This window comes from Sarcophilus harrisii, chromosome 2, assembly GCF_902635505.1.
Source record: "Sarcophilus harrisii chromosome 2, mSarHar1.11, whole genome shotgun sequence".
NCBI classification, from domain to species: domain Eukaryota; kingdom Metazoa; phylum Chordata; class Mammalia; order Dasyuromorphia; family Dasyuridae; genus Sarcophilus; species Sarcophilus harrisii.
In genome coordinates this window covers 215,450,944-215,470,509 of record NC_045427.1, presented here as the reverse complement: position 1 = coordinate 215,470,509, position 19,566 = coordinate 215,450,944, and the positions used below count along the sequence as shown (strand labels likewise).

Sequence of the window (19,566 nt, the reverse complement as noted above, 5' to 3'; positions counted from 1 at the left end):
CATTAAACCCCTGCTGCAAATTTTCCCCTTCTCCCCCATCCCCTACGCCACTTGGCAGGCAGTCCAATTTTTGCTAAATATGCCAAAATATATACCAGATCCAATATGTATATACATATATTCACATAGCTATCCAGTTGCTCAAGAAAAATCAGATCAAGAAGGAAGAAAAAGAAAAACTGAGAAAAAAGGAACATGTATGTTTAATAAGAAAAACAAACTATGCATAATAGAGTCCTATAGTTTACATGTACAATCTACTTTTTCCATTCTGTTTTTATGAAAATATTCATTTCATTTTAAGTTCAGACTTTAAAAAGGGGGAGGGGAGATAATTATCTTCTTTCATTAAATACTTCTTATCTGAGAAAAACTCCTTTCTAATTTTAGCCTAATTGTTATTAAATTGGGTAAATTGTATTAAAAATTGGGTGTATTTCCTCAGAACTATGATTCTGAAGCCACAAATTAAAAATAAATCTGTATATAAATTTAATTGTGGATACATATTATGAAATTTCTGTTAAAAGGGTCCTTTTCTTCCCCTCTGTTGTAGGAATTGACTTTAAGATCAAAACAGTTGAATTACAAGGAAAAAAGATCAAGCTACAAATTTGGTAAGTGATACTAATGATATTTTTTCACTGTGAATGTTAGTGTTCTAATAAAGAAAAGAGTTGATAGTGAAAATGCTACTTTATATACAAATTAATGATCAGTATTCAACATTTGTGATAGTTTGTAATGGTTTTCAAAGAATAGAATTAAGGTATTTTCTCTTTATGAAATAAGGGAATTTTTTACAGGAACTATAAATCAACTGTTTATTAGAAATAAATATTAATATGATTTGTTGGAAGTATGTTTTTTCCTTTACAGCTTTATTAGAAGATGATTGCTTATAAAAGAAAGTGTGGTCTCTATCTGGGCTAAATGAAATAGGACTTTTCTATTTATTACAGAGGGAATTAAAAAAAACACTTACATGTTTTAAAGAAAACTACTGGGGAAAAACTTGGCAAGCTCTCCACAGAATCATCCTTTTCTTCCTTTTCCCCTAGACACTAACTTTCTTGTTTGGCTACTGTCTATTGTTTTCAACTCCAAAACTTCATAATAAGAAGACATGGTTGTGATATTCACCAAGTCACAATGTATAAATTAAGGTCACTCTGAAAATGAAACAACCGATTTAAATTCTACAAGAAATTATTTTATATTATTTAATATTCAAAAGAAAGTTCTCACTTAAAGAACTTTCATCACCAATTCCCTATATCACAAATCACTGAAAAGAACCTTTACGTTACTGATTAATTTAAGCCATTCTTGATTATTCCCCTTTGATGAAACTTTTTTTTAATGTTATTTATTTATTGGTTTGTTTGTTTGTCATGGCTTTTTATTTACAAGATATATGCATGGGTAATTTTTCAGTATCGACAATTGCAAAACCTTTTGTTCCAATTTTTACCCTCCTCCCCATCCCCTCCCCCAGATGGCAGGTAGACCAATATATGTTAAATATGTTAAAGTATATGTTAAATACAATATATGTATACATATACATACAGTTATTTTGCTGCACAAGAAGAATTGATGAAACTTTTTAAACTGATAATATGTATAATTTTTAAACCCAGATTTTCAATATATCAACCATATTTTATAATAGTTTTTTAGCCCACTTTACAATTTCATAGAGTTGAGACAGGTTTCTGCTTTAGTTCAAATCTTCATTCCCCAATAGACACATAAGTTTAGCAGCAATATTTTCTAAAATGACATTCTAAAATGTCAAGAAGTTAGACATTATTTCAATTGTTCTTTCACTCCTAGAAGCTTCAAATAGAAATAAATAACTCTCATACTTTGGTACATAGAAGTAATTATCCCAGGTTTAGGCACTGTACTATAAGAGAGAGAACTGTACTGTCAGATTTTTAAAATTGTTTTACATAGTCCTACATCTAAAAAAGAGAACAGTTGTTAACTGTCAACCTTAAAAATAGTTTTTGCATTATCTTGTGTCTTTCAAGGAAATACTTGTTGTGTAATAATACAGTAAAATTTCATTAACATAGATTAATTGGGAAGAGAAGACCAGCTAGGATGTATGAAAAATCCAAATTACAGAATAAAGATGTAAATATACATATATATGACAGACATGCATGTATTTTAAATGCAATTTTATTGCTTGATCTTTTGCCCTTTCAACCTACCCATCCGCTACTATTTTTTTGCTGTCATACTTCTTGAAATTAACACCCATTTTCTCAATTACCTGCATCCAGAATCTAGATTCTATCCTAGCCATTCTTTGGAAAGTGTCTTTCTTTCTTTTTTTTTTTTTTCTTTTTTATTATAATATATATTATATATAAATATAATATATATTATATATATGTCTTTTTTATTATAGCTTTTTATTGACAAAACATATGCATGGGTAATTTTTCAACATAGATCCTTGCAAAAACTTCTGTTCCAATTTTATCCCTCCTTCCCTCCATTCCCTTCCCTAGATGGCAGGTTAGTCCCATATATGTTAAATACAATATATGTATACATATTTATACAGTTATCTTGCTGCACAAGAAAAATCAGATTTAGAAAGAAGGTAAAAATAATCTGAGAAGAAAAACAAAAATGCAAGCAAACTATAACAGAAAGTTATGTTGTGGTCCACACTCATTTCCCAGTGTCTTTTCGCTGGGTGTAGCTGGTTCTGTTCATTACTGATCAATTGGAACTGATTTGATTCATTTCATTGTTACATCAGAATTAATCCTCATGTAGTATTGTTGTTGAAGTGTATAATGATCTCCTAGTTGTGCTCATTAGCATCAGTTCATGTAAATCTCTTCAAGCCTCTCTGTATTCATCCTGCTGGTTGTTTCTTATAGAACAATAATATTCCATAACATTCATATGTCACAATTTACTCAGCCATTCTCCAACTGATGGACATCCATTCATTTTCTAGTTTCTAGCCACTTCAAAAAAGGCTGTCGCAAACTTTTTGCACATACAGGTCCCTTTCCTTTCTTTAATATCTCTTTGGGATAATAAGCCCAGTAGAAACACTGCTGGATCAAAGGGTATGCACAGTTTGATAACTTTTTGAGTATAGTTCCAAATTGCTCTTCAGAATGTCTGGATCCATTCACAATTCTACCAACAATGCATCAGCATCTCAGTTTTCCTACATCCCCTCCAACATTCGTCATTATCTTTTCCTGTCATCTTCGCCAGTCTGAGAGGTATGTAGTGGTATCTCAGGGTTGTCTTAATTTACATTTCTCTGATCAATAATGATTTGTAACACTTTTTCATATGAGTAACAATAGTTTTAATTTCATCCTCTGAAAATTGTCTGTTCATATCCTTTGACCATTTATCAATTGGAGAATGGCTTGATTTCTTATAAATTAGAGTCAATTCTCTATATATTTTGGAAATGAGGCCTTTATTGGAACGTTTAACTGTAAAAATGTTGAAAGCACATTTCTAAATGACTTTGTTGTCTCCTCTCTTGCTAAATCCAGGGACTTCCTTTAAGATTTCTCTATTCTTGTCTATCTCCTTAAAATTCTGTGAGTCGAAATTGTTTCACTTTTTATACTTGTATGCTTAGTGTCTAAGTAAGCACTTAATAAGTATTTGACTTATTAGGTATTATATTTGTTCTATTTTTGCTCTCACTTTACTGTTTCTTCTCACTCAATAATTTTAGCCTTTTTCCCCTCCTCAGTACTTCATATTGCTCCTCATGCCCCAAAGCTCAGTAAGATATTTTGATTAATTCAAGCCCCTTTGAGGCTCTCTTTTTTATGATCTTTTCTGAACTAAGCTTATTTTGTGGCTTCAGCATTGTTAGTTGGTTGGAAAGAGGGGGGGGGGGGGATTATTGTCTTGTGTATGGTGTGCTGGTAAATGTTTAACAACTATCTCTATTTAGATGTACACATGACATTTTTAAGTTAAATCTGTTATTGACATGTTTCCTATCATTTTTTAAAGTCTAGACAATTAACAAAACAATAACTAATCAGTATTTGTAGCAATTGCTGATTTCTGAATTGTAAATGTTCACACTGAAAATATGACACTAGGCTTGCAATAGTCTCTAACATGCCATTGTTTATGACTTCTAAATCTTTTTATTTTTTTGTCTTTGCTTTTCTCACCTGTATCAAAATCCTATACATCTAACTGTCATTTAAAAGATAGTTTAACTTGGAGATACTGCCATCTCAGAATGACCCATTATTCTTCCTCTTTCCCAACTTTTCTATTTCCTTAAGTGAAAAACATTTTTTCAGTCAGCTCAATTTGAAAACTCATTCATTATGTCTTTTCTCCCTCCTTCATAACATTTAGTCATCTCTCCCACTAAAATGCAAACTCTTTGCCTTAATATATGTTTGGCATCTAACACAGTACCTAAAACATAGTAGATATTTAATAAATATTTGATTGATTTTTGACTCTTTTAAAGGCTGAGTGATTCTAGTTTTCATGTAAACTCGTATAAATTTAATTTGTGAGCTTCTTTGCCTAGGTACTATAATTTGCCCCCTTTTTGGTGAATGGGATATCTCCGGTACTCTTCTAAGTGCTTATAAAATGTAGTAGGTGCTTAATAAATGCCTATTGACCGACTGATATACATTCTGAGAAAGAAGGCATAATCCAGTCATAAATATAAATGTGGTATAAAAAGATGAAAGACTGTATCTATATGGATCTATGTTAATTCTCTAATTTATAGTTTTATCTAATTCACTGATTCATTCCCCTAATACCTCTAAACCTGCCCAATTTTCTCTCATCCTTGAACAAAAACTCTCGTTCAATCTTCCCATCATCTTTTCAAATTTAGCATACTATATCTTTTCTCTTCACTATCAAAGCCTTAATTGTCCATGGTGTCACCTCCCACTTGTTTCTCAAAGTCTTATGTTCTGCGTTCCTTAGAAACAACTCTTCAGGATCATCAATGATAGTGATCTCTTTATTACTGAACCAAATACTCTTTTCTCAGTCTTATTCTCATCTTTTTTGACCTATATGACACATTTGACATTGTCAGTCATCTTTTCTCCCTGAATATTCTGTCTTTTTTGCAGTATTGCTTTTTTTCCTCTCTGATTCTCTTAATTTATTTAACTATTCCTTACTCAGTTTATGATTGTCATCTATGTCCTTCCCTGTTATGTGCTTATACCCTATGGCTCTGTCCTGATTACCTTTTTTACCCTCCTCAAACCTTCTTTCTCATCTCATTTCATCAACTTTTATTGTTTCAATTCTCTTCTCAATTGATTTACAATCTTATGAATCCAGCTCTTGTTTCCCTTTTGAACTCCATTTCTGTCTCTTTCAACTGCCTGCTAGACATCTCCCTTGGATGTTAGATGTCTCAAAGTAAACACGTCCAGGAAAACTATATTTGTCCTTAAATCTTCCTCTCCTCCTAACTTCCCTATTTCTTTTGAGGGTACCAACATTCTTCTAGTCGGCCATTCTTGTGATCTAGCAGTTGTCCTGTCATATTATACTATGTAGTTAATAATTTGTCAGTTCTCTTACCCACTCCCTTTTCTCCACTCACATCACAACCACACTATTGCAAGCCTTCTTTACTTTTCTGAACTATTGAAAAAGCCTCCTGATTAATCCCCCTTTATCGTAACCTCTCCATTCCAGTCTCTATATAGCTACTGAATTAGTATTTTTTTCTTTCTATTTTTTCAGTAGTGCTTTATTTTTCCAAATACATGCAAAGATAGTTTTCAACATTCACCTTTGCAAGTTTGTGTTCCCAAATTTTTCTCCCCCCCCCCCCCAAGATAGCAAGCAATCCAATATAGGTTAAACAAGTACACAGATTAATATTTCTTTTTTTTTTTTTTAATAGCCTTTTATTTACAGGTTATATGCATGGGTAACTTTATAGCATTAACAATTGCCAAACCTCTTGTTCCAATTTTTCACCTCTTACCCCCCACCCCTCCCCAGATGGCAGGATGACCAGTAGATGTTAAATATATTAAAATATAAATTAGATACACAATAAGTATACATGACCAAACGTTATTTGCTGTTCAAAAATAATCAGACTCTGAAATATTGTACAATTAGCTTTAGAAGGAAATCAAAAATGCAGGTGGGCATAAATATAGGGATTGAATTCAATGTAATGAGTTTAGTCATCTCCAGAGTTCTTTCTCTGGCGTAGCTGGTTCAGTTCATTACTGCTTCATTGGAAATGATTTGGTTGATCTGTTGCTGAGGATGGCCAGGTCCATCAGAACTGGTCATCATATAGTATGATTGTTGAAGTATATAATGATCTCCTGGTCCTGCTCATTTCACTCAGCATCAGTTCGTGTAAGTCTCTCCAGGCCTTTCTGAAATCATCCTGTTGGTCATTTCTTACAGAACAGTAATATTCCATAATATTCATATACCACAATTTATTCAGCCATTCTCCAACTGATGGGCATCCATTCAGTTTCCAGTTTCTAGCCACTACAAAAAGGGCTGCCACAAACATTCGTGCACATACAGGTCCCTTTCCCTTCTTTATGATCTCTTTGGGATATAAGCCCAGTAGTAACACTGCTGGATCAAAGGGTATGCACAGTTTGATAACTTTTTGAGCATAGTTCCAAACTACTCTCCAGAATAGTTGGATTCGTTCACAACTCCACCAACAATGCACACAGATTAATATTTCTAAAGTACAAATATAAACTTCACTTGTCAGTTAAAGAAGGTTTAATGATTCCTTATTACCTTTAGAATAAAGTGCACAGAACAAAAGAACTGTACGGATCTGATATTGTATTTAAGATATACTTTAACATGTTTAACATTTATGAGACTGCCTGCCATCTAGGGGAGGAGGTGGTGTGAGGGAAGGGAAAAGTTGGAACAGAAGTGAGTGCAAGGGACAATGTTGAAAAATCACTTGTGCATATGTTCTGTCAATAAAAATCTACAATTAAAAAAAAAAAGAATAAAGTGCACAGGCTCCTCACTAATATAGAGAGCCCTTCATGATCTGCCTTCTTTATTTTTTAGGCTGATTAATACTTATCCCCCTTTCATGAAGTCTACTGTAAAATATTTCAACTCCCTCTCCTTTCTTCTACTTCAATGCCTGACTCCAGTAATTCTTAACTTAGAAAGTATTTTTATACTGGACAATGAATGATTCCTAGTATTTTTATTATGAAGACTTCTTTTTCAGAAGTTATGCTCATCACCTTCTCCCCTTCCTTCCCACAAAAAAGCAGTAGTTTAAAGCAGTGCTATCTCTGAATTTCCAGTCTTGTCTTGTTATATACCCAGGAAACCTAGGGCAAGTTACTTGACTCTCTTGACTTCACTTTCTTCATCTGTAAAACAAGGAGTTAGAATAGATGACCTCTTGTAAAGCAAAATAACGGTATGGTCATGTATACCTATTGTGTATCTAATTTATATTTTAATATATTTAACATCTACTGGTCATCCTGCCATCTTGGGGAGGGGGAGGAAGGAGGGGAAAAATTGGAACAAGAGGCTTGGCAATTGTCAATGCTGTAAAGTTACCCATACATATAACCTGTAAATAAAAGGCTATTAGAATTTAAAAAAAAAAATAGAATAGATGACCTCCTAAAATCCTTTTTAGCTCTAAATCTCTTAATGATGTATATATTCTGTGATTTCACTATTAGTGTTCATTAATTTGAAAAAAAATAAATGCTTCCAGTTCTAACTCATCTGATCCTTCCATTGTGTCAGAATCTTATTTTAGTTTAAATGGATATTTCCTTTTAAAGGACCTCAAAATGTAGGAGTAAACAACTGAGAACTTGGACTTACCACCACTCATCCCCTAAGAGGGGAGTGTCAACAAAAGAAAAATCCATGTTGCATTGTAAAAAATTAAAAGCTTAAAAAAAACCCTCTTCAGTAAATGAAACATTGAAAATAGGAAATCATTGATGTGTATTTTGTTTTGTTATTTAAATACCAAAATGACATACTTAGCTGCTGTATTAATTTTATTTAAGACTCCTTGTAATAAGATGCCAGTATTTCATGCTTTAGTGAACTATAAGTTTGGAATTACTATCCTAGAACATTAACACTCTTGTTCCTTGCATAAATAATTTAAGTGATTAGTTTACGGGTTTCTAGCTTATTGTCAAGGATATGACTTGTTCCTTTTATGAGTTATTTAATCAAATTTCATGATTTTTATTTTCATGAATTTTATTATGTCACCATTTTTAGTTGTTCTGTTTTCAACTCTGCCTGACCTGTGATTACTGTTATCTTAGTTCAGTCTGTCTTTTAAATGTGCTTTTTAGATAGCTGTGGGTTTTTTCCTCCGATGAGGATCTGTAGGTTTTACTTCTGTGGTTACCTGATCATTGTACATTTTCTTCAGACTTCGTTTTTGCAGTGAGCATTTCGTCCAACATCTACTTGTTTTGTCAGTTGTTTTTTAACTATTTTTCAAATAAGTGTTGTTGATAAATCATTGCAAGAATGGGGAGAGTCTTTTTCTAATGGGAACCATTTAATTTACAAGGGAAAAAAATTAAAGGACTGGACACAAGAACAAAACAATTTGTTGAGGGGTTTTTTGAGGTTTTTAAAGAGCAAGATAGGGAATGGCCAAAGTACCTTTTTAAAATATATATTTTGGTTAATGTGGTGAAATAAAAGGGCCTAAAGGAGTTCAATTCTCCCTTGAATGCCTGAAAAAAGAACTGAAAAGGCATAAATGTAACAGCATTCAAGTCCAGGACTGCAAAGAAGACAGAACCAATAGGTTCTCAAATAGGGGAAAGAGAGTCAGGAGCCATCAGCCAACGTGTCACCTCTTGTAAATCTTATGTGAGATCCCTGTATGAGGTAGGCAGGAGAGCAGGATTAACTCTCAGTAGGTCACTGCACAGAAAGACAGAAAGCAGGGAATGGTGATGGCTTCTCCAGTGCTCCTTCCACTCAGCAATCAGGCACAGGAACTAGAGAGACTTAAACGAGATTTGAGATGAATTGGGGCCTGTCAGGGCCACAGCAGGTCACAGAATTAACTTCAGAGTGAGGATTGTTCAAGGAGGAGCCAAAAATAGTCTAGAACCACATTGGGACAAGAGGCAAAAAGAAAACCTGTGACTGGCAGAAGAGGTAGCCTGTTCCTAGCCCTATTTTTATTCATTCATTTATTTATTTATTTTTGCTGAGGCAATTGGGGTTAAGTGACTTACTTGCCCAGGGTCATAAGTTTAGGAAGTGTTAAGTGTCTGAGATCAGATTTGAACTCGGGTCCTCCTGACTTCAGGGTTGATGCTCTATTCACTGCGCCACCTAGCTGCCTCCTGTTCCTAGTTCTATTATCCAAAAGCACAGTGGCATCCAGACAACAGAGGATATGGATGGGGCCAGATAGGATCTGCTCATTCAAAATTTACCAATCAGAGACCGGAGTATTCTTTATTTCTACTTGCTGCTGAGAAAAAATAAAATATTTCTCTCAACCTGTTTTTTTTCCCTGAAGTGTTACTTAAAAATATTTTGGATTCATTCTCTTCTACATCTATGTCTTGAGTATCCTTTCCACCATAATAGTTTTGGGGATGTTTTGGCTCATTCTTTTAAACTGATTCTTCTCTTTGAATTTGATATTAGGGCTGAGCTCTGCCAATCATGTGGAGGGAAGTTCTGGGCTGGTCCTGTTTTTGCTTTCTTTGGGGGTATTGTGTGTTCTATTGTTCTAGGAACTCAGGAACAGGCTGGGGACTTGCAAATTTCCAGTGCTTACTAAGAGTTCTGATTTCTCCCCCCAAGCATTACAAGTTCTTGACCTAGGTTTGGCTCTATGCAAGAGTAGACTACTCTGGATTCCACCCCTATAAAATGGTGGGAAAAGTCTATTGGTTCAGAGTAGCAGAATTGTAGGCTTCCCTATGGTCTGTATTTCCTGCCTTGGCTGTGCATCTTCAGGCTGGACTAGATCTGGAAGTGAGACTCTACTCTGAACTTGGAGTCTGAGCCATAATACTGCTGCCAGCTTCTTCCTTTCTTGGTATGCAGTTCAGGATTTTCTTTCCAAGAACACTACTGCTGTGTACAAATCCCTTTCTCTTGAGATGAGGGACTGGGTAATAAGTGCTGATTGGCACGCTTTAAAATGTCCTCATGTGGTCTGGGATACCCCAGTATGGTTCTGGAATGTCCTTTTGTACTGAGGGACATTCCCCAGGCATTGGAGCATTTTACCCATAAGAGTACCCCTTATCCAAACCCTGTCTCCACTGTCTTCTTCTGGGTCAGACAAAAAACTCACTGTGACTTTTCTGGATCTCTCTATCAGAATTCAGTTTTATGCATTTTATAGATGTTTTATAGAGTTGTAGATGTAGCTCAACTACTTTCCTTCCTTCTATTCCACCATCTTGACTCTGCTTCTCCAGACTACTTTTAATTGATCTATTCTTTTTTCCTCCTCTTCCCTCCCAAACTGTGATCCTTTTTTTTTTTTTTTTTGTCATGGATATCTTTTGGCAATCTTGTGAAGTCTATAGACTCAGAATATTTTTATCTGAATAAAATAAGATACATAGGATTACAGAGAAATTGGAATTATATTGAAATATTCAAATAATTAGTTTGTGGACCCTAGTTTAAGAACCCCCAATTTAAATGAATTTATCAGTGAAAGAAAGGAGGAAGAAGATAAAGGTAGTTAATGTGAAGATTTTTTTCCAAGTAAAATTATTACTTATAGAGATGACTTTTACACATTTCTATCCTGTGGGGCAACTCAGAAGAAATCTATCATGCTTTCTCATTAATCTTTTGTCATTTTGAGGCTAAATATCCCTTGCCTTTTTATTCCTCTCTGACATGCTTTCTAGGCCTCTTTGTGCTCTGAACTCAAATTATCAGTAGATGACAATTTGTCAGTGGGTAACAAAATTACCCAATTTGTAAAGGTTTTACTTCTTTGAAAATTAGATATCAGTTTACTGTGTATTAGTCAGAAAGTCCTATTACCTATCCAATCATGTGATTTATAATAAATAGTGCCTTTTCCATGATATCTGAGATCTAATCAGATTTAAGTCAGTGTAAACAGAATTTTTTTCCTAAAAAGTTTTAACCAAAACTACACTTTAAAACAAACATATAAATTCTGACTAGATAGAATTCAAGTTGTCCTGTTAATGTTTTGAATTCAATTTGAAAATGAAATTTTCTTGACTTTGCATTACTTAATGAAATAATTATTTTACTTTGTTGGCATAAAACATAACAATAGCTTAGGAAGCCCAGTTCTTTGACTAGAAGATCAATATAATTATATAAGTGTTAAGACCTTTTATTTAAGACATCTGTGGTCCATGAATAATTTCTTTTGAACCCAAGCAGTGCTAAACAGCACCAGTAAAGTTGTTCATTCAGATGAAAAGTTATTATCAATCAATAGACATTTATTAAGTGCCTGCTTACTATAATATATACTATACTAAGAATTGGGAAGATAAAGATAAAAGATATAGCCCTTAACCAGCTTATATTCTGATGTGGTAAGCAACACATAAGTGTAATCATTTTCCGTCAGCTAGATAACAACTTTACTACAAAAGGGTATTTTCCTAGTTCGTGATTTTCACCCTTTTCTTATATATTTATATTTTTCAAGTTGTGTCATTTCTTAAAACTAATCCCAAATTATGCAATAATTTTGATTTAACTGCATCAAGTAGAGTATGTGTCTGTAGTTTGCTACACTAATGAATGAAACTTCACTCAGTCTGTTAGAAATTATTGAATAGAAAAGTCTACTTATCAAGAACAGGTCATTCAAAAAACTTCTACCATATCTCCTTTAGCTTCCCACATCTTAAAAAGTTGGGTAGGCTAAGCCCTGCTGAAAGCACAGCAGAAGATCAAGCTTATTATTATACATCATTAGTCCAAGCTACCACTCTCCTTTTACATGTTATATATAATGTATATATTTCTAATCTTGTTGTTGGGATAAATAGGAAGACAAAGTAGACTAAATTGGGAGAAAAAATAGGACAAAGTAGACAAAATAGGAAGCAAAGTATACTATGGAACTGAGTCCTATCTAACCTAGCTTGTAGAAGAAGCTATCCTTTTGTCTTATACAAAAACAGGATAGCAGCTTGGATTATGAGCTTTTAACTTTTGTTTCTTTTTTATTTTACCTATATAAGTGTAATTCAAAGTCAGTAGAGCTAGCCAAGTTCCCTTGTAAAGTTGATAATCTTGAGACTAAATGAGACTTTACATTTATTCCTACTAAATTCAGTCTTATTGGAAGTGGCTCAGTAGTCTAGCCTGTCTAGGTTTTTTTGAATCCTGATTCTGTCATACAACATGTTACCTTGGTGTCATTGTTAAATTTGATAAGCAAATGATCTATAGATGCCTTTATCAAGTCAATACTATTATCAGGAATCTCTCCAAAAGCTAATTTTTTTTAGCCTGGATTAGGAAAAAATTAGTTCTCCATATGCTGTCCTGCTCAAACAGTATTAGAAGTGTTGTGTTCAGTTATGGCCTCCATTTTCAGAATGATGTAGATAAAATGGAGAGAATCCAGAGCAAGGCAATCAAGATGATAGAGGTCCTTAAATCTGTACCGTGTAAAGATCAGTTAAAGAAAAAATAAGATTGATTAGTTTGAAGAAGAGAATGCTTAAGAGAGAACATGATAAATCTGTTGATATATTTGAACAAACATTATCTGGAAGGAGGAAGATGAGATTTGTTTTGCATGGTTTTAGAAGACAGAAACAGGATGAATGGGATAAAATTTAAAATAGAGAAATTTAGATTTATTATAAAAAAAATTTCCTAACAATTAGAATTCTTTATCCCAAAATGAAATGGACTACTTTAAGCAGTATTTGGTTTGCCCCAGTGGAGGCTGTAGACAATGACTTCACATCAGACAGGTTGTAGAGACGATTATTTTTTAGTTGTGGATTGGACTTAAGGTACATGGCTGTCTTCATGTGAGTGGGGAAAACATAGTATTTGATAGGATTTCCTTTTCTACATTATTTATCAAAATTAATGTCTTGTTTGATAAACTCTTTTATATATTTGAAATATTTAATTTTAATTCTATTTTAAAAACTAGTTTATACTGCACAGGTTCACAGTTATTAGTCTCTCTTTTGTAAGTGATGCCATCAGATTAGCTACCTTCAAATACATGTTATCCTATATCCCCAATACAGTCTCCTGAAATAGTAAGCACTTAATGTTTTGAATTGAGTTAGAATCTGGATTATGATGAATCAAAGAGCTGTTCTGAGCATATTGTAGGACTTAGTCACAATTCAGATATCTGCCTTTGACTCAGAAGAAGCATTTGATTTTCTCCTAGTTGGAAGGGAACTCAGAAATCACCTAATCCATACCCCTCATTTTGTAAAAGAAAAAATCAGCCCAGCAACATTAAATAATTTGTTCAAGATCATAAAAGGAAGTGGCCAAGCCAGGATTTATGGTGGAGTCTTCAGACTGTAGTCTGTATTCTTAGAACACTATAGCCCTATCTGTTTCTATTTGTCTCTTTTCACAGATTCTCCCTTCTTCCTTAGCAGAATCATATTGTGATTGGATACCATTCTTCTGAGCTAGCTTCTCTGTAGAAACTTAAGCCATGGGATCCTACCCTTCCTTTTTGTAAGCTACTCTCCTCTAAAATCTGGAATAGATAATCATATGTGACTTTAGCCAAAAACTAGTAGTTGTGTCTTCAAGCCTGACCACCCAACACTGTACCTAAGACCCTAGGAACATAATTTATCTGACTTGGAGGTATTGTAGAAAAGGAGGATTCACTTTTGTTCAGCTTTAATAAGTTATAAGTAAACAATTCTTTAAACAATTGGCAAATAGCCGCCAAAAGAAGATTTACACAAAAGTATATGGACTGTAGCGATAAAATCATTTGGAAGTAGTTATTTAGAAGTGAAAGTCCTTTGGAGGGTTAATGGAAACCATATCCAGAATGTTGACATAGTGAAGGAAATAGTTTACAGATACTTTAGATTCAACATTTTTTTAACCTCACAATCCATTTTGTCATTGTTTTCTTGATAAAGAATTTAGGTACAGATAGACTCACAGAACTGTGTATATAATTTGCTAATTGTGTATAATATATAGAAAGTGTTAGTGGGTGTGTATATGTAGGGCATTTTAGAAGATGTTTTCCCTAAATAGTTATTACTCTAAAGATAATTGAATTGTGGATCCTCTAATCCTCCTACGCTACAGCTGTTCTGTTCTGCTCTAGTTGAGCTTTTTAAAATTTTCATGTACATTGAATAGTACGTTGTAGCTTGACCTTAAGTCTGTTGACTATTAGATGATGAGGTGGTTCTGTGCTGAGAATATCTCACCCTTGTCAAATAACAAAAATACTTATAGTAGGACTGGGTTAATGAACAAACTCTAAGGAGGTGTCTTGGAGATAGCCTAAACTCTTCCTATATTCTTTCTCCCCATAATGACCAAAGTCCTCTAGCTACTACTAGCAGTTTCATATTCTGCTGCATCCACAACTCATCTGCTTATTATGTGTTGTTTGGTGATGGCTGAAATTCAACACGAAAGGTCCTGGGGTCGTACCAAAAAAAGAAGCTGGGATTTAAACTATTCTAAATTGACTATTACTCTAAATTAATTGATTAAATGAAGCTTGGTAAGCTCAATTGGTTGGTAGCACTAGACTATACTAATTTGGGCTCAAACTGATAAATAATAAATGGAACAAACTTTTATTAAATAGCATATATTCAATTTGTTGTAATTTTTGGTACAAGGGTGACTTAAAAAGCTACATGTATCAAATCTATATTAAATTTCAAAGTTGTAGAACAAGTTAAAAATTGCAGTTTTTAAATTTCTTTTTATTGGTTTGCAATGAATGCATCTATTATAGCAAGTAATACAAGTAGTTATATCATCTAACTTTAATTTTTTAATTTTTTAGCTTCCCCCCCCCCGCATCTCCCCCCAAGATTTATAATACCAATGTGTTGTAAACAAGACTTGACCAACTAAACACCCACCCCTCACAAATACACACCACAAAACAAACCAGTTTTTCAAGGAGTGATATCTACTCTGCATATCTAGAGTCTTACCAACTTTTTAAAATGATGGCATCTAAGTTAAGAATTTTTATTAACTTTTTATCAAAGTCTTCTAAATATCTGTTATTCTATTCTCCATTCATAAATGAGGTTCGATTACAATTACTTTATACTATTAGGTAAAGGGGCAGGGAGGGATTATAATCTTTTTATAGTTCTCCCATTTTGGTGCTAATTAATTTTAGTTTGTATCTTGGTACCTGTCTGTGGTGACTGTCCACACCTTCACTTGAAATTATATCCAAGGCTACCTCTGTTACTTAGTATCTTTACTTATCTTTTTTTTTTTTTTTAAATTAAAGCTTTTTATTTACAAAACATGTGCATGGGTAATTTTTCAACATTGAGCCTTGCAAAACCTTCTGATCCAAATTTTTCCCTCCTTCCTCCCATCCCCTAGATGGTAGGTGATCCAATAAATGTTAAATATGTTAAAATATATATATTAAATCCAATATATGTATACATATTATAGTTATCTTTTTTTTTTTAATTTTTATTTAATAGCCTTTTATTTACAGGTTATATGTATGGGTAACTTTACAGCATTAACAATTGCCAAACCTCTTGTTCCAATTTTTCACCTCTTACCCCCCCACCCCCTCCCCCAGATGGCAGGATGACCAGTAGATGTTAAATATATTAAAATATAAATTAGATATACTAAGTACACATGACCAAACCGTTATTTTGCTGTACAAAAAGAATCAGACTCTGAAATATTGTACAATTAGCTTGTGAAGGAAATCAAAAATGCAGGTGGGCATAAATATAGGGATTGGGAATTCAATGTAATGGTTTTTAGTCATCTCCCAGAGTTCTTTCTCTGGGCATAGCTGGTTCAGTTCATTACTGCTCCATTGGAAATGATTTGGTTGATCTCGTTGCTGAGGATGGCCTGGTCCATCAGAACTGGTCATCATATAGTATTGTTGTTGAAGTATATAATGATCTCCTGGTTCTGCTCATTTCACTTAGCATCAGTTCATGTAAGTCTCTCCAAGCCTCTCTGTATTCATCCTGCTGGTCATTTCTTACAGAACAATAATATTCCATAACATTCATATACCACAATTTACCCAACCATTCTCCAATTGATGGGCATCCATTCATTTTCCAGTTTCTAGCCACTACAAACAGGGCTGCCACAAACATTTTGGCACATACTGGTCCCTTTCCCTTCTTTATGATCTCTTTGGGATATAAGCCCAGTAGTAACACTGCTGGATCAAAGGGTATGCACAGTTTGATAACTTTTTGAGCATAGTTCCAAACTACTCTCCAGAATGCTTGGATTCTTATACAGTTATCTTGCTGCATAAGAAAAATCTGATCCAGAAGGGGGGGGAAAAACCTGAGAAAGAAAAAAAAAAATGCAAGGAAACAGCAACAAAAAGTGAAAATGCTATGTTGTGTTCCACACTCAGTTCGCACAGTCCTCTCTCTGAGTGTAGATGGCTTTTTAAATTACTGAACAATTGGAATTGGTTTGAATCATCTCATTGTTGAAGAGAGCCACATCCATCAGAATTGATCATCGTATTGTCTTATTGTTGCTGTGCATAGTGATCTCCTGGTTCTGCTCATTTCACTTAGCATCACTTCCTGTAAGTCTCTTCAGGCCTCTTTGAAGTCAGACTCCTGTTGGTCATTTCTTACAGAACAATAATATTTGATAGCATTCATATACCATAATTTATTCATCCATTCTCCAATTGATGGGCATTCATTTAGTTTCCAGTTTCTAGTCACTACCAAGAGGACTGCCACAAACATTTTTGTACATGTGGGTCCCTTTCCCTCCTTTAAAATCTCTTTGGGATACAAGTCCAGTAGAAACACTGCTAGATCAAAAGGTTTGCAGAATTTGATAACTTTTTGAGCATAGTTCCAAATTGCTGTCCAGAATGGATGGATCAGTTCACAACTCCACCAACAATGTATCAGTGTCCCAGTTTTCCCACATCCCCTCCAACATGCATTATTATCTTTTCTATCCTAGACAACCTGAGAAGTATGTAATAGTATCTCAGCCTTTACTACCTTTTAACGCTGGGCTTAACACTTAGTTCTATGGGCCATCCTCATTTCTTTAAAAAAAAAAACAAAAAAAAAAAAAACACAATTATTTTCTTAATGGGAAGTGAGGGATGGGCCTGACAACTACTGAAGTCCTTTTTAGATTTATGGTCTGTGATCACAATATCCTAAGAACCACACTATTGCAAAGTGCTGAGAATGGTGATTTCTACAATGCTACTTACATATTTAGCTTATGAATGTTAGATTTTTTTAAAAATAGCTTTTTATTTACAAATTATATGCATGGGTAATTTCACAGCATTGACAATTGCCAAACCTTTTGTTCCAATTTTTCCCCTCTTTCCCTCCACCCCCTCCCCTAGATGACAGGATAACCAATACATGTTAAATATATTAGAGTATAAATTAAATAAAAATAAGTATACATGTCTAAACCCTTATTTTGCTGTACAAAAAGAATCAGACTCCAAAATATTGTACAGTTAGCCTGTGAAGGAAATCAAAAATGCAGACGGGCAAAAATATAGGGATTGGGAATTCAATGTAATGGTTCTTAGTCATCTCCCAGAATTCTTTTGCTGGGTGTAGCTGGTTCAGTTCATTACTGCTCCATTAGAACTGATTTGATTCATCTCATTGATGAAGATGGCCAGATTGATCATCATATAGTATTGTTGTTGAAGTATATAATGATCTCCAGGTCCTGCTCATTTCACTCAGCATCAGTTCATGTAAGTCTCTCCAGGCCTTTCTGAAATCATCCTGTTGGTTATTTCTTACCGAACAATAATATTCCATATTTGAATGTTTGATTTTTATACATACACACACACACACACACACACACACACACACACAGAATATAAAATTCTCTTTAATATATTATTATTTAAATGCTTAATATGTTAATTATGGGTGTTTATTCCCAGGGATACAGCAGGACAGGAGCGATTTCACACCATCACCACATCCTACTACAGAGGAGCTATGGGAATCATGCTAGTGTACGACATCACCAATGGTAAAAGTTTTGAAAACATCAGCAAATGGCTTAGAAACATAGATGAGGTAAGACAAAAACAGGGAGTATTTGGTTCCTTGTTGAATTCATATTTGTGGTTGCAAAGAATTCTAATCAGGCTGATCTTTTCTAGACTTTACTTATATGTTATTGTTTTGCTATGTTATGACAATATTTCATCTTTTTAAAAACTTAATTAAATCACTGGGTTTTTTCCAGAGTATATTGATAGATCATTGGACACTTAAGGTAAATTGTCTTGTTCCTCATTAAACGGCTAGCTCCAGAATTGAGTCCAAAGATGGAGTCAGTGTGGTTCACTCAGTTAACTACAATTAATTACTTGCTGTCCTAATCCTCTCAATTTCTTCTTATTAATTATGAATAGTTGTATTATAACTCTGAACTTTGACAGACTTGTCATTTCACCTCTCTTGCCGTGCAATTCCAGATGCTGTTCTTTGTCCTCATTTTCCCTTAAACTTTCATTTTTTCGTCAGGCTATCATCCCTACATTTACTACATTCTCTTTCTTTCCCCATTTTGAACTCTTGATGACATTGGCCTTCACTAAAATCCCTTGTTCCCCTTTTGTATTGCTGAAGTTGACCTGCAAAATATCACATTTGGATCACTTCGGCATGTGCTGCTGAAAAAAGCTAGAGAAATATCATGGAATCATACTGATTGTATCCACCGCAAATATCCATTATGTAATTTAACTCTTATTGCTACAAGGCAATCCCTTTACACCTTTCTAATTGATTCACTCACCCACTCACCACAGCAGCTTCTCCAAACCTTTTTTTTCCTTCTGTCCTCCCATGATTCCTCTTATGTCTCCCTTAGTTTTCTCCTTTCTCATCTAAAACCCTTGTCTTGTATTTTTCCAAAAAAAAAAAAAAAATAGAGAGCACCGTCTTCATTCAGAACATCACCCATACCTTGTGCCATTATCTCTTCCTTCAGCCAAGGCAAACTCCTCTATATTGACAAATGGTCCCATTCCATCAATCTTCTCCAGTAGATTATGCCCTTTCTCATCCCTGCTCTCTCTTATCTTTGATCTCTTTCCCTTTCTGGCTGCTTCACTATTTTGTATAAATAAGTTTGTGTCTTTTCCATGCTCAAAAAAGCCTCTTAACCTATCTGTCCCTGGTAGTTATTGTCTTATATTTCTCCACTTCTTTTCTCAGTTTCTTCATAACTCTGTAGTCCGTCTTCTGACTTCATCATTCGACAGAAAATGCTCTCTCCAGAATTATTACTAATTTTGTAATT

At 34.1% G+C, this 19,566-nt stretch overlaps 1 protein-coding gene across 1 annotated transcript in view; it reads left to right on the top strand.

Annotated features, from left to right (window-relative positions):
• Positions 1–19,566, top strand: part of RAB10 (RAB10, member RAS oncogene family) — an 84,395-nt gene that overhangs the window by 52,239 nt on the left and 12,590 nt on the right. The window contains exons 2-3 of the mRNA XM_031951422.1: positions 557–617; positions 18,194–18,332. Coding sequence (XP_031807282.1) covers positions 557–617; positions 18,194–18,332 — 200 coding nt within the window. The remainder of the gene's footprint in view (positions 1–556; positions 618–18,193; positions 18,333–19,566) is intronic.